This window comes from Muntiacus reevesi, chromosome 8 (genome assembly GCF_963930625.1).
Source record: "Muntiacus reevesi chromosome 8, mMunRee1.1, whole genome shotgun sequence".
NCBI lineage: Eukaryota > Metazoa > Chordata > Mammalia > Artiodactyla > Cervidae > Muntiacus > Muntiacus reevesi.
The window spans coordinates 6,930,543-6,947,452 of record NC_089256.1 but is presented as its reverse complement, the minus strand read 5'-3'; the positions used below and the strand labels follow the sequence as shown (position 1 = coordinate 6,947,452).

Here is a 16,910-nt window from a genome sequence, read left to right as displayed (position 1 = left end):
ACTGAAATATTAACCATTTTATTTTTATCATTTTTTTCTGCCACTTTAAGTAAATTTCTCTAACATAAACTTACTTTCTCCTAGATCCTCTTCCAATAAAAATACTTCCTGTAAACCTTGAAACAAGGTATCCACTCACTCCAAGGCGACTGGCCAACACATATCCTGGGTTGTACTTTATAGAATATTTCTTTAAATATAAAAACAAAAAAGTCAATTATGGAAACAAAATGCATTAAAGCAGTATATCTTTACCTTTAAAATCTGGAGACAATCAAGACACCACTAACATTTTGGATTGTGGCAATGAAAAGATTTTTTTAAAAGTAAGTGACCTATTTTCCCACCCTACCCCCAGCTTTTTTTAAAGAGGATTTCTAGGTAGAATTTTTCTGCTCTTTTCTATCCTTAAAGGACAGGATTCCCAAGGATGAATGAAAGGGGGAGGAAATAACACAGTTTGTGAAACTGTCTCAAGACATAAACTCTACTGTAAGTACTAAATGGCAAGTTCTATAGGTGAGAACTAATTTTAAAAAATTACTTTTCATATTCTAAGAAGGACCCGGTAAAGTACCAGGGACAAAATGAGGTCTTGATAATTACAACACTGAATTAAAACATGAGTATGTCATCAAAATAGTTGCTACTGAGCAAGACTGAGTGCCCTTCATATGTGGATAAATGTAACATTTATTTCTCCTAATTTTTAATTGTCATGTGAAAATAACAAGTATGTAGAGGCTCATAATAGCATCATTAATATAATTCAGTCAATGAAATGTAACCTTTATTTATGTATTTAGGGGAAGAAACTATGAAGATAATCAAATTAAAAAGAAGTATCAGATCATATAATTTTTAACCAGGAGGCAAATTACTCACACATTCAGTACCAACGTGGGTAAGCTATAACATACTAACATCATGTGTGCAATAATACACACATACTTATTTTATATAAATTTCATATACTATATTCTTGTAAATGAATATATAAATACAATAAATGCTATATTTATTAATAAATTATATAATTATTTTAAATTCTTATTTCATGGGAATATAAGGATAGTTTATCATCAGTAAAGTGAAATTTCCAGGGATTTGTTAAGGAATTATTTTCCACCATTATTTTTCTTAATGATCATGTCTATAATGACCCCTAAATGAACAAACTCTTTAGGCACTTGAGACATAGAGTCACTTTTTTTAAAAAAGTCACTCAGTTGTGTTCACTCTTTGTGACCCCATGGACTATATACAATCCTTGGAATTCTCCAGGCCAGAATACTGGAGTGGGTAGCCTTTCCCTTCTCCAGGGAATCCTCACAACCCAGGGATCGAACCCAGGTCTCCTGCATTGTAGGCGGATTCTTAACCAGCTGAGCCACCAGGGAAGCCCAAGAATACTGGAGTGGGCAGCCTATCCCTTCTCCAGCAGATCTTCCCAACCCATGAATCGAACCAGGGTCTCCTGCATTGCAGGCAGATTCTTTACCAACTGAGCTACTAGGGAAGCCCCACAAAGTCACTATCACAATACATTAATATGCTAGTAAAGAATGCAATTTTTCCATCAAATCATTATCAGATTTAGAAATAATACAAACAAATCAAGTAATGCTTTCCAGAATAGAAAGAAAGCATTAAGGCAGTAGTTCTCTATCAGAGATCGTACTGCTTTTTGAATAAGCATTTGAACAACAACTAATGACACAGGCTACAAAGTACTTAGTGTCCAGGGACCAAGGATGCCAACTGTCCTGGCATATACAGGGCAGTTCTCTTTAACACACAGTTGACCCACTCAAGAAAAGAATTAGTACTCCTTTTGAAAAATGCTGGGTTATAGTATGGTTAAAATTAATTAAATCACCATAAATATCCTAGTATATGTAAAATAAGAAGTAGAAAAAGAAAAGGTTTGAGTGAAAGTTAAAGAAGGCATGTAAAGAGAAAGAAAATATACTGGAGAAGGCATGCCTGTACCCTTAGAACTGGGCGGGCTGTTTCAGATCTAGAAAAAGCCAAGGATGAAGCAACACAAGTTCTACCTCCACTGACTCTCAAACAAAGGTCTAGCTTCTTCATTTAAAGGTTCACTTTCCTGATTTCCTGACTACGACTTCTGAATTATTTCTCCAAAAGAGACCCCATGGCAGGATTTTAGGGTCTTCTCTGCTCTTCATAAAGGTTCCTCATGTGTATGCTGATAACTAACGCCTTAAATTCATTTCTTAGGAAATAAAGTTTTAGATTTTATCACTAGTGAAAATAAAATATAAGTAGCAACAGTTGGCTAAATGTGAATTAATTTCAGTCAAGTTAATTATCTAATCAATCAGTATGAACAAATGACAGATATCAGGATTATCACCTTATTTTAAAAGGGAAAAATAAAAGAATGTCATGAACTTAAATGCAGTTTCTAATTTTGTCCAGCGACTGTTCATCTTTAGCTGAATAGAGATGCATAACCTTTGCAAGAAAGTCATTTGTCACTTGTAACCAAAAGTTCAGGCTTTAACTATGAAAAGCTTTAAAAAACGGGTCTATTCCCAGAAGGTATACTAATCAATGAGCCACTTACAAGCTTGAACAAAATAACCCATAACAACTATTACAGATTAATAATAGGATTTCAGCAGTTTTTTTTCACCCCAAAGATCTGCATGAAGTTTTGAGCACAGATGCCATACTTATTTCTAAAAAATACTACAGGCAACTGTGAAAGAATTTAATCAGTGTTAAATAAAACATTTGCAATAACTCAAAGGAAGTACCAAAAATATCCTTCTAACATTTTAAAAGTTAATTCTAAATTAAACAATATGGACTATCATACTCACATGCTGGTTCTGTATTAAAGCATCAAGATTGGGTTCACATGGAATGCTGAAAACCACACGAATTCTGCCTTCTGTAATCACATCCCCTGAATCCTGAACCTTAGAGTGAAAAAAAAAATCACAATATATTTGAGTCTCTTTCATTACATTTTATTTACTTATTCTTCTACTTATTTGAACAGTTTATTATTTCTGAAATACAGTAAAACAAGGTGGATAGTGGAAATTTTCTTGGAACTTATAAGTGAATGTGCTTATATTATAAATTTGAGTCACTGTACTTTGCTTTAACCAGTTGTTAACCAGTCTTTTTATTAAAAAAAAAAAAAAACACAAAAAACTAACTTCAATTTGCAAATAAGTTCCAACTACCAAAAAGTTGCAAAAATAATAAGTCGAAGAACATTTACCCAGATTCACCTAATTATCAGCATTTTACTAACATTTGTGCTCTATGTGTATTTGTGTGTTTCCATACTCAGTCATTAAGTTGTGTCCAACTCTTTGTGACCCCAAGGACTGTAGCCCAACCAGGCTCCTCTGTCCATGGGATTTCCAAGACCAGAATACTGGAGTGGGTTGCCATTTCTTTCTCCAGGGGATGTTCCTGACCCAGGAATAGAACCCAGGTCTCCTGCTTGGCAGGAGGATTCTTTACTCCTGAGTCACCAGGAAGCCCCCATGTGTGTATTTACATACACATAATTATTTTCTGGAAATTTCTGAGGGTGTATTATATATATCATATATGGGTTTCCCTGGTGGTTCATGGTAGGGAATCTGCCTGCAATGCAGGAGACACTTGGATCAGGAAGATCCCTTAGAGAAGGGAATGGCAAATCACTCCAGCATTCTTGCCTGGAGAATTCCATGGACAGAGGAGCCTGCAGGCTATATACAGTCCAAGAGGTTGCAGAGTTGGACATAACTAAGTGACGAACACTTTCACCATGTGTATATTTCAGTTCAGTTCAGTTGCTCAGTCGTGTCCGACTCTTTGCGACCCCATGAATTGCAGTATGCCAGGTCTCCCTGTCCATCACCAACTCTAGGAGTCCACTCAAACTCATGTCCATCGAGTTGGTCATGCCATCCAGTCATCTCATCCTCTGTCGTCCCCTTCTCCTGCCCCCAATCCCTCCCAGCATCATTTCCAATGAATCAACTCTTCGCATGAGGTAGCCAAAGTATTGGAGTTTCAGCTTCAACATCAGTCCTTCCAATGAACACCCAGGACTGATCTCCTTTAGGATGGACTGGTTGGATCTCCTTGCAGTCCAAGGGACTCTCAAGAGGCTTCTCCAACAATACAGTTCAAAAGCATCAATTCCTCAGCTTTCTTTACAGTCCAACTCTCACATCCAAACATGACCACTGGAAAAACCACAGCCTTGACTAAACGGACCTTTGTTGGCAAAGTAATGTCTCTGCTTTTTAATATGCTGTCTAGGTTGGTCATAACTTTCCTTCCAAGGAGTAAGCGTCTTTTAATTTCATGGCTGCAATCACCATCTGCAGTGATTTTGGAGCCCCCCAAAATAAAGTCTGACACTGTTTCCACTGTTTCCCCATCTATTTCCCATGAAGTGATGGGACCAGATGCCATGATCTTAGTTTTCTGAATGTTGAGCTTTAAGCCAACTTTTGCACTCTCCTCTTTCACTTTCATCAAGAGGCTTTTTAGTTCCTCTTTACTTTCTGCCATATGGGTGGTGTCATCTGCATATCTGAGGTTATTGGTATTTCTCCTGGCAATCTTGATTCCAGCTTGTGCTTCATCCAGCCCAGCGTTTCTCATGATGTACTCTGCGTATAAGTTAAATAAGCAGGGTGACAATATACAGCCCTGACATACTCCTTTTCCTATATGGAAGCAGTCTGTTGTTCCATGTCCAGTTCCAACTGTTGCTTCCTGACCTGCATACAGGTTTCTCAAAAGGCAGGTCAGGTGGTCTGGTATGCCCATATCTTTCAGAATTTTCCACAGTTTATTGTGATCCACACAGTCAAAGGCTTTGGCATAGTCAATAAAGCAGAAATAGATGTTTTTCTGGAACTCTCTGGCTTTTTTGATGATCCAGTGGATATTGGCAATTTGATCTCTGGTTCCTCTGCCTTTTCTAAAACTAGCTTGAACATCTGGAAGTTCACAGTTCACGTATTGCTGAAGACTGGCTTGGAGAATTTTGAGCATTGCTTTACTAGCATGTGAGATGAGTGCAATTGTGTGGTAGTCTGAGCATTCTTTGGCATTGCCTTTCTTAGGGATTGGAATGAAAACTGACCTTTTCCAGTCCTGTGGCCACTGCTGAGTTTTCCAAATTTGCTGGCATATTGAGTGCAGCACTTTCACAGCATCATCTTTCAGCATTTGAAGTAGCTCAACTGGAATTCCATCACCTCCACTAGCTTTGTTCATAGTGATGCTTTCTAAGGCCCGCTTGACTTCACATTCCAGGATGTCTGGCTCTAGGTGAGCTATCACACCATTGTGATTATCTGGGTTGTGAAGATCTTTTTTGTACAGTTCTTCTGTGTATTCTTGCCACCTCTTCTTAATATCTTCTGCTTCTTTAGGTCCATACCATTTCTGTCCTTTATTGAACTCATCTTTGCATGAAATGTACATAATTACTTTTTGGAAATTTCCGAGAGTGTATTAAATACATCACACCTGTAACCACTAAATATTTTGGTAAATAAGGATATTTTATTATATTACCATAGTATAGTTATCAAGTACATAAACTTACAACAAATACTTTAATCTACTGCCTGGATATCAATTTTGTCTGTTGACCTAAAAATGACTATATTTAAAGAAAAGTCTTTTTCTCCCTCTACTACAGGACCAAGCAAGGATCAGATATTGCATTTTTTGTCATATCTCTTTAGCCTCCTTTAATCTAGAATTTACCCAGAGTGCCTTTTATACACTAACCTTTCAAAGAATACATTTCATTCCTCCCTCTCCACTCTGTGTTTTAAAAAAAAGTTCTACAATTTGGATTTTTCTAGTGCTTTTTTGTGATTAGGTTAGTGTTATATATTCTCAGCCAGAAGAGTACACAGAGAACACGTCCTTTGTAGGCTACCCCGTCTGGAGGTACAGAATATTCATCTGCCCCTCAATGATATTAATATTAATCATATAATCAAGATGTTGCTCAACTTCTTAATTATACAATGATAGTTTTTTGTTTTCCCTGCAAATAAATAAACAACCTATGGGGAGACATTTTCTAAGACCATGAAAATATCTTGCTCCTGGATCAAAGGCTCCCCTTAGATTTATCTTCCAATGACTGTCGCCTGATCTAACCTGAATCACAATGCGTATTAAATGGTGGTTTTCGAACTCCTTCACTCCCTCCACAATTATCCTTGAAATAATACTAGAAGCAAAAGCTCTTCCCCTCCTCATTTATCTATTTCTTATCATTATGGAATCATGCATTCCTAATGTTTTATAATTAACATGTACTCGATTAGTTTAGTACTTAAACAGTCCCACATTTGGCCAGTTGGAGGCTCTTCAACCTGGTTCCTGTGTTTGTGTGATATGCTCACATCATTCTTGTGAATACTTTCTTACTTTCCCACATAACTAGAGGTTCTAGGCTCATCTTGAACTTATTCTGCCCCAGCCCTGTATTCAGCCTTTTCTTTGAGAAGCCTCATTCCTTTTATTGGGATATGGTGTTAGAGATCAAGATCAACATGTTACATGGTACCACGGTGTCTTTGCTCCAATTCTTAAAGCAAATAGAGCCAGAAAATATATCTATGTGTGGAGACATATACATTTATGCATCTACAAATACACACACACAGACATATACACACACGTGCCGATATACATACCTATAAACCTTTAAAGGTATTTTAGTAATCATGAGTTCACATTACTACCTCCAATTTTAATCTTTCCTCACACGTTCTTCCTTGCATTTTCCTGTTCTATACATGCATGTACCTCTTCTCATGTGAGAGGTGGAGTTCCCCAAAACATCAACATGTATATAAATTCATCATAATTTACATCTAAAATACACAATAATACATCTAAAATAATTTCAGAACTGCCTCATGGATACTACCACAATAAATAAATCTACAAAAAAAGAGATCAGAATCTGAATTCTTTTTCCATCACCTCCTGATCTCAATGTGCTCAACACTAAAAATATACAGCCAAATACTGTGCTTATAAATTAGATGAATAAATTTTTTCTTATTTTTCCCCTTCAGTATTACATTTTCACTTTACATCTAAATGAAGAGAAGTTAAATAATTGTATGAACTTGAAACCAGGAAGAATTTTAGTCAGTAATAATAACAGAAACTAACCTCTCCAGCACACCCATAGTAGGGTGTCCCCAGCATAAAGACCATACTCCTAGGAGGAAACAAGTCGCCCAGTGTTTTTATACTGGAGAAACGGGAGTCAAAAGCTCGGATGTCCTATGTAGAATGAAGCATAAAAGTGAGTCATCATGGTCAAAATTTCTGTAGATTGCATATCAAGATTTTTGTCCTATGAGATTATGACTATGTGGTCTACAAATGTCAAATGTAAAGATTTTCTACGTAACAATACTAGAAATGAAATTTTATCTCCTTATATGCCAGCCACTCTTCTAGGTACTTCACACATTTATTAGCTCACTTCATCCTCAAGACAACTCTCTGTAGCAAAGACCATTACTAGACCCACGCTATAGATGAGGAAACTAAAGCATGGGAAGAGGTGATCTTGTCTTAGGTTATACAGCTAAGAAAGAAACTCAGTCGGTGCTCTTACTCACTATGCTACACTATTTCCCCCAAATTACATTATTGCTACATGCTTTTAGAAAACTTGGTCCCCTCACAACATCTAAGATCACAAACACAATAGCAATAAATGTACTAGTTTACTTAAAGCAAGATTTTTTTTGAGGATAAAAATAAATAAATACAAAAGACAAGTTTCCTAGACATACCCAGAATGAGTACCTGAGCATGTTATAATCCTTTTAAAGACCATAGTATCTTGCAAATTACATTAAATAACAATATCAATTATATATTGCTGCATATTAATATGATTTAGTCTTTTTTTATACAGTGTACAACAGTGTACATTAAGATAGGATGGAGACCTGATGGAGACTTACTTTGACAATGGTTTGATAAACAAATGGAAGAACTTGTTTTGACCACTGTTTCTCTAGACGGACTTCTCCATTTTGATTTATTTGATATTTACGACCTGTGAGTAACTGACCATATACAACTGCAGATGTTTCATTTATTATTATTCCTTTTCTTCTCAGGTAGCTCAAAGAAGAAATGAAAAAGAAAGTTGTGTATGAGTGTATATACATTCTATAATGATAGTCAACATCAAACCACCAACTCATAATCAAATGCATAAATAAATTTTAAATAAATGTGCTAGTAGTTCTGAGTACCTAATAAGACTTTTTACACTATTCTGTGGCTACCCTTCCCAAAGTCTGTAAGATTAAATAAGAACTCAGAGAGTTATAAGAAACTCCCACGTTTCATACCCACTCGGCTGGCTCTAACAAAAAGCAGCAAAAACAAGAATGGTGGAAAGGATATGGAGAAACTGAAACACTTGTACACTGCTGATGGGAGTGTAAAATGGTGCAGCCACTGTGGAAAACAGTTTTGACAGTTCCTCAGAAAGTTAAACACAGAACTGCTAAACAGCCCAGCAATTTCACTTCTAGGTATATAACCAAAGAACTGGAAACAGTTCTAAATATTTATAGACCAATGCTCATAGCAGCGCTATTCACAATAGCAAAAGGGTGGAAAGAAACCATATGTCCACCAAAAGATGAACGCATAAACAAAAGGTGACACATACATAAAATGAAATATTTGGCCATAAAAAGAAGTAAGTACTGATATATACTACAATGTGTATGAACCCCTTAAACATGCTATGTGAAATCAGCCAGATAGAAAAGGTCACATATTATGTGATTCCATTTATATGAAATATCCAGAACAGGTGAATCCAAAAAGACAGGAAATAGAGACTGACTGGGAGAGGCATTCAGTGGGTCTTTTCAGTCTAAACCAGGGGTTGGCAAGCTATGGCCATGGGCCAAATTCAGACTGCTTCCTGTTGTTATAAATAAATTTTATTCATTTATTTATTTAATGTCAATGGCTGCTTTTGTGATACAACAACAGAGTTGAGTAGTTGTAACAAAAACCATAAAATCCACAAAGTCTAAAGTATTTACTCTCCAGCCTTTACAGAAAAAGTTTGCTGATCCTTTCTCAGCTTGATCTTTTAGCTCACTGATTCAGTCTTCAGTATGCCCATATTTATACTTAGAACACCTACTGAACTAATTATGAAAATCACAATTTTAATTTTTGTATACATGCTTATACTTAAACATATGTATTATATAATATGTATTATAGTTACCTACATAGTACATAGTTTAATAACATTACTATATATATTTTCTATAGCAAAATTTAAATTATGGTAAAAAAAACCAGATGTGTTCCCTATCCTTATGGAGCATACTATCCATGAAAAGAATCATTAGAGTAATCACACTCATAAATCTATTAATATGATTCTATTTATGTGCTATAAGAACTGCCATATGACCCAGCAATCCCACTTCGGGTCATACACACTGAGGAATCCAGATCTGAAAGAGACACGTGCACCCCAATGTTCATCGCAGCACTGTTTATAATAGCCAGGACATGGAAGCAACCTAGATGCCCATCAGCAGACGAATGGATAAGGAAGCTGTGGTACATATACACCATGGAATATTACTCAGCCGTTAAAAAGAATTCATTTGAATCAGTTCTAATGAGATGGATGAAGTTGGAGCCCATTATACAGAGTGAAGTAAGCCAGAAAGATAAAGAACATTACAGCATACTAGCACATATATATGGAATTTAGAAAGATGGTAACGATAACCCTATATGCAAAACAGAAAAAGAGACGCAGAAGTACAGAACAGACTTTTGACTCTGTGGGAGAAGGTGAGGGTGGGATGTTTCGAAAGAACAGCATGTATATTATCTATGGTGAAACAGATCACCAGCCCAGGTGGGATGCATGAGATGAGTGCTCGGGCCTGGTGGGCTGGGAGGACCCAGAGGAGTCGGGTGCAGAGGGAGGTGGGATGGGGGATCGGGATGGGGAATACGTGTAACTCTATGGCTGATTCATATCAATGTATGACAAAACCCACTGAAAAATAAAAAATTTTAAAAAAATGATTCTATTTATGTGCTATAAAAGATAATTCAGAATAATGTGAGCTATGACAAGGGTATTTAACTTATACTACTGGGAGGCAAAAAATGCTCTACTTTTCCCTCTAACAGCTATGTTTATCTCCTTTTATGCTGGATAGCTTTTCATGGTCATTTAAAATTTTTCCTGTTTAATAATTTTAGAATAAGGATATTATGGCCTGGTATTAGCTCTTAAATTACAGAAGAGATATCTTCTTGAGTTCTCATTTATCAGTAGATGCTATTACAGTTTAAACAGGACTGATGGATATACATTTATAACAACACTTTATGTGCCACTGCCAGTTTCTATTACTCTATCTTGATTTAGGGAATTCCAGTGTTTGGATGAAAAAAGAGAAGTACTATTAAAGTGGGCTCACGGGACACAAAGCATCCTGAAAATTCAGCGCTAGCTTCTTCAATACTTAGTTGGTACAGAACTTACATTTCTGAATTCAGGGGCATAAAGGGTTTGGATATATGGAAGACAGAAGAGTAGGGAGGAGGGAAGGGTGAAAAACAAAGGAGAGTATTCCGTCTTATTCTTATTACTTACATGTGGGCAAGAAATTTATGACCTTGTGGTTAGTTAAATTAATGCTCAAATTCAGGCAACTTAGTAACTGTGTATTCCTAGGGTAAGTGATTATGTCTTTCCTTCCTTCCTTCCTTTATTTTTTGGTACATCGTGAAGTATTTTACTGACAAACTGGACAAGGTTGTAACTGCTGCTAATTAGATTTTATTTTAAATTAGAACTCATTACTTTTTTAATATATAAAATGAAGATGCACTCAGTATTCAGAGTAACCACAGTGTTAAGTGAAAAATCAGTTAAAGAATAAGTACACTAGACCACCACATTCTAGTTCAATGACATTAAATACTATTTATAATACTCACTATTCTGAAATTCCTTGTACTTCCTTTGTCCAATTACATTGTTCTTTGTCGCCGAGATGGACCACTTTAGACGGTGGTGCAGTTCTTCCCAAATAAAGCTTCTGTGTTCCTGGAGGTTCTTCCAAGTAAAACCTTGAAAATTAAAATAAAAATTAAATTACCCCCAAATTTGTGGTTTAACATAGAGTTCCAGTAGTGTGAGTCTTCAAAGTGAAAAGATTTCTACATGGTATAATAGAAAGAAAAAAAAAAGCCTCCTTTTTTAAAACTGCAAAAGGAATTTCAGAACAAGGACTTGTAAAATATTTTAATCAAAATTTAAAAACAAATAGTATTCTTTCTCTTTAAGAAATTAAAATACATAATAAAATACAAATTTTTAAAGAATTAATACTCTCAAATTCAATACAATATTTTTGCTAAAAAAAGTTTAACTTGATCCTAATCAAGCCACCATACCTAATTCCCAGTTTACAGGAAATACGTGGGATGGAGAACCAATTTAAATGACACTAATAGGAAACAACTACGTAAATTCAGAATTCTACAAAATAACTGACCTGAACTCTAAGAAAAAAAGGCAGGAAAGTAAGTTTAGCTAGGTCTTAGGATAAAAAATTAATATACAGGATCAATTACATTTCTGTATACTAGCAGGGGAAATGGAATCTTAAAATATAATACTATCTATGGTCATGTCCGACTTTTTCAACCTCATAGACGGCAGCCTGCCAGGCTCCTCTGTCCATGGAACTCTCCAGGCAAGAATACTGGAATGGGTAGCCATTCCCTTCTCAAGGGGATCGGCCTGACCCAGGGATTGAACCTACATCTCCTGCACTTTAGGCGCATTCTTTATCACTGATCCATCTGGGAAGCCCAATACCATTTATAGGTGCTTCAAAAATTTTAAATACTTATGTAGGTATAAATCTAACAAGATATGTACAGGTTCAGTATGCTGAAAAAACAAAATAGCGATAAAAGAAATCAAAGATTAAAATAAATGGAGCGATAAAAGGAGATTCATTCAGATCAGAAAATTCAACAAAGATGTCAAATCTCCCCAAATTATAAGTTTAATACAATTCCTATCAAAATCTCTCAAAGATTTTTTATAGATATTAAAAAAATTCTAAAATATATATGGAAAGGCAAAGGACCAAAAATATCTTAAATAATTTTGAAAAGTAAAAAAATGGTGGAAGGAATCCTCTACCTAAGGTTAAGACTCACTACATAGCTACAGTAACAACACAATGTGGTGCTGGCATAAAAAACAGACACAGAGACAAATGGAACAAAATGGAAAACCCACAATGTAGATCCATACAAATATGCTCAACTTATTTTTGACAAAGATGTAAAAGCAATCTAATGGAGGAAGGAGAGTTTTTTCAACAAACAGTGCTAGAGCAAGCAATTCAATATACATAGGTAAACATATGAAACTTGACCTTATACCTTATATAAAAATTGATACAAAATAGATCATGGATTTAAGTGCAAAAGGAGGAAAAACTATAAAAAAATTTCAAGATAATCTTTGGGACTTAGGGTTAGGTGAAGAGTGCTTAAACCAAAAGCATGATCCATTAAAAAAAAAAAAACAACTAATAAAAAACTAAACTTCAACAAAAAGGCAGGGGAAGTGAATTCTGGTGATTAAAAAAGAATCCTCAAGATTCATATTAGCGTTGACTTCTCACCAACAAAATTAAATGATAAGACAAACTGAGATATGTTTGCAGAGATTTGAGGAAAAAGATTAGGCTTCTAATTCTAAACCTATGTGGGGGAAAAACAACACAAAAAATCTTTTGGATAAGTAATAATCCAGAAAGCATTAACATCCTTACATTTTCTCTGGAAAAAAAATTACTTTAGGAAGTTTTAGACATGAAAAATAAAAGAACAAGATGTCAGGCCCAGTTTACATGAAATAAACATAAAAGATGCCAAAGAATAGATTGTCTAAATACTCACTGATAAAATAATTGTGAAATTTAATAAAGTGTTAAGAAATTGTCTTTAGAATAGAAGATATGTGTTTTAAAAATTACATATTATTTAAATGAAACCTGGGAAGGGTATGGAAAAGGTAAAGTTACCTTTACCTTTTTTGATATTCAATCTTGTCAGAAATAAATATATTTGCTAACAATGACAACTGGTAGGAAAGAATTAGGCTATGGAACTTTCAAGCTATTAAAAGGAAAAGAAGGCAAAAGGGTAAAAATAATATATGCATCTAAAATATATGCATCTCAAGGGATGTACAATAAACTGTCAACAGTGGTTGAACTTGAAGTGTGTGATTAGAGAACTTTCATTTCCACTATAGAGTGTAAATATTTTACACATATTGTATCAGTTAAAATGTACGAATCCTGCTGCTGCTGCTAAGTCGCTTCAGTTGTGTCTGACTCTGTGTGACCCCATAGATGGCAGCCCAGCCCACCAGGCTCCTCTGTCAATGGGATTCTCCAGGCAAGAATACTGGAGTGGGCTGCCATTTCCTTCGCTAAGGCATGCATGCATGCTAAGTTGCTTTAGTCGTGTCTGATTCTGTGCGACCCTATGGACAACAGCCCACCAGGCTCCTCTGTCCACAGGATTCTCTAGGCAAGAATACTGGAGTGGGTTGCCATTTCCTTCTCCAAAATGTATGAATAAACGCCATCAAATAGCAAAGCATACACACACTTTCAAATTACAAATAAAATCTTACTTAGTTTCTCCATCTGATACACCAACAACTCTAGCTTCTTCAAGATGAGGCCAATTAACAAAGACAGACTTCCCAAGCACTGACGAAGCTATATTTTCTACACTCTTAAAGTAAAAGCAGAAAAGTTCATTATTGTTTTAGGTCCAAGAGAAAATTTTACAGAGGCAAAATTAAATAATTAAAAACTGATTTGTGTTTATAACTGTGTACTTAAAATCTACAAAACCCCACCTTAGTAATATAAAAATATTTGATCGCTCGAGCCAATTATTCCCTGCTAGTAACTGCTCTTCACAGCTTTATTTCAAGTTAATTATTCTATCCAGTCAAATTTTGTTTTTTAAATTTTTCTTCTTTAAGATGTGCCTTTATTTAAGCTAACTACTCTTTTTTTTTTTTCTTTCTAGTACATTTTCAAGGATTTCTGTTCCTTTAGAGTTTTGGTTTTTTTCCCCCTTTCCTTTTTTTTTAAAAATAGTTTTAAGTTGTTTTTACCTATCTGCCTTTTTTTACTCTTTATAATTTATTATGAATCTGTGGAAGTTTACCAATATAACCTTCCCCTCTGCCAATCTCTTATTAGATGGGAACTATGACCAACTTAAGCACTTTTCAACAGTATAAACATCACACTAGGAAGCTTGCCTCCTCATTTCTTCAACGGCATTGGCAGTTATTAGTGATGTGTAGCCCACTGATTTTTTTACTTGGTGAGAAAACAGATTTCAGTAACTTCAAACAAAAGAACACTAACCTATAATGTGAGTATTACTGCTCATGATATAGCCAGCATTAATAGAAATATTGTCACCAAGAAACTCAGGTTTTTAGTTCTGCTTCTAACTAGCTGAGCCAATGTCTGCTTTTCAATCTCCTTAATTTTTTTTAATTTGTAAAACTAATGAGCTGGATTAGTTGCTTTACAAAATTCCATCCAGTAGTAAAATTCTATGATTCTATTATTCTCATGATTATCTGTTTATTTTTCTCATGGGAACTGAAAAAAGTGAAAAGAACAGCACAGATGTCTAGAAAAGAGCTATTATTCATTATTTCATATCAGAGAGCATAAAAAGAATCTAAGAAATGTGATTTCATTTGTGATTGGTATGATTAAATAAGAACACTAGACTTATCTCAAGTTAGAAACCACGGGTTCAAAATTGGGTTCTAGTTCTTTTCAGCTATAGAGTGTTAAGCAAATCCTTTAATCCCACCGAGTCTCAGTTTTCTTTTGTGAGAAGCTATAACATCTATCTCACAATATTCATTTAAGGATAAAATAATATGCACAAAAACCTTTGTAAACCATAAAATGCTGTACAGTCAGCCTTTTGTATCCATGGGTTCCATATCTGCAGACTCAACTAACCTCTGATGGAGAATACTTTGGGGGAAAAAAAACAACTTCAGAAAGTTTCAAAAAGCAAAACTTGAATCTGCCAAATGTTGGCAACTACTTACATAGCATACAAATTGCATTTATAATTATTTATACTGTACTAGGTAATATAGGCAACAAAGATGATTTAAAGTGTAAGGGAGAATATATGTAGGTCATATGCAAACGTGATAGCTTTTTTTTGGGGGGGGGGTACATGGATGTAGCTGTTCCACAGGCATGTGGAATCTTCTTGTATCAGGGACTGAACCCACTTTCTCCTGCATTGGCTAACGGATTCTTTACCAAGGAAGCTGCAACACCATTTTATATAAGAGACTTGAGCATCCACTAGATTTTAGGATCAATTGAGAGTCCTGGAACCAATGCTCCATGGATACCAACTGGTTACTGTATAAATATTCTGTATGAAAAATATCTTAAATAAAAATTCTTAAAAGGAAACATTACTACTATTGGTTAGACAACAACAACTCTGTAGTAGAAACTGAAGTTGAAATATAAATTTTCATCCCCTTTTTATTACACTTGATCATTATAAGCAAATATTTCTTTAATAATTAGAGATGACTATTTTTAGACTTTGGGAGATAATTTTATTTTATTTATTATATGTAGACATTTCTTACTGTGAACATATAAAAGAATGACTATTCTGATAAAACAAATTTCAACATTATTAGAATTAGGCGCCCTTGTACTTTTCCTTTCTATATATCTAATTTCATTCTCCCACACTTCCTTCATGTGGAGGAAAAGTTATCCTACTTGCCCAGATTAATCCTTTCACTTAAGCCCTACAGGAAATCCCTTATTTCTTCACATCCCTTCCCTCCATAGTGACTTTAAGACCTCCGTTGTTCTTCAGCTCTACTGCTCTGCTTAACAAGCTGCCTCTTCTTTACCTACAGCTATGTTTCCAGCCTTTTCAATGAGAAACTTCTGAACTAGGGGCTTAAGATCTGCTTCCTTTGCTTTCCATCTAACTAGTTGCAGACTAGTACTCAGGAACTGGACTTCTGCCTCCAACAACCTACTGGAATGGAATTCTCAAAGTCCAATAATGGTGACCAAAGGACCTAGTTTAATTCACTAGGTCTAATTTACAGACCTAGTTTTCACTCTTCTTGAACTGCATGTACCATGTACTCATGCTTTTGTGATACTACTTAACTTGGGAATCATTCTCTTTCTTCTCTGAGCACTGTCACTTTTACTGGCTCCTTTTCTACCCTTTATACCTGTATTTCTTTACAATGAGGCCTTGAATCCTCAGAATTCCCTTTTATTAGGGAAGTCAGCCCCAAGGCCCCAGCCATCACTTCCCTGCTCATGACCTGCATATCCCTATTGCCCTCCAAGCCTTAGCTCTATGTATTCAACTGTGTATAATCATCTTTCTTGACTGAAAGTTTTTCATCTGAACCACAGAACACAAAAAACAATCTGACTAGGGATTTTATCAATTCTCCTAAGGATGATACTTAACTAGTACTATTCCAAATGCATAAAAACTAATTTAATTTTTATAAGCAAATGGATGACTTAGGGCATTAGGGCTTAAATCTCTTGTGGAACCCTGCTAAGAAAGGCTGACAGGGCAGCTCCAGATAAATGTTCTAGGACCAACTTAAAATTCTATTACTGATCATTTATCCACTCAAACAAGTGCCTCTCCCATTTTAACCTCTTTATTCCAATAAACAGTTTAACTATTTT

At 35.3% G+C, this 16,910-nt stretch overlaps 1 protein-coding gene across 4 annotated transcripts in view; it reads right to left on the bottom strand.

The window, feature by feature from the left end:
* The window catches only part of XRN1 (5'-3' exoribonuclease 1), a 114,271-nt gene that overhangs the window by 51,037 nt on the left and 46,324 nt on the right, over nucleotides 1-16,910 (bottom strand). For all 4 annotated transcript variants that reach the window (XM_065942913.1, XM_065942915.1, XM_065942914.1 and 1 more), the window contains exons 19-24: nucleotides 13,790-13,893; nucleotides 11,059-11,190; nucleotides 8,013-8,175; nucleotides 7,204-7,317; nucleotides 2,853-2,951; nucleotides 75-190 (exon numbers count right to left, since the gene is read on the bottom strand). In XM_065942913.1, the coding sequence (XP_065798985.1) occupies nucleotides 75-190; nucleotides 2,853-2,951; nucleotides 7,204-7,317; nucleotides 8,013-8,175; nucleotides 11,059-11,190; nucleotides 13,790-13,893 (728 nt within the window). The remainder of the gene's footprint in view (nucleotides 1-74; nucleotides 191-2,852; nucleotides 2,952-7,203; nucleotides 7,318-8,012; nucleotides 8,176-11,058; nucleotides 11,191-13,789; nucleotides 13,894-16,910) is intronic.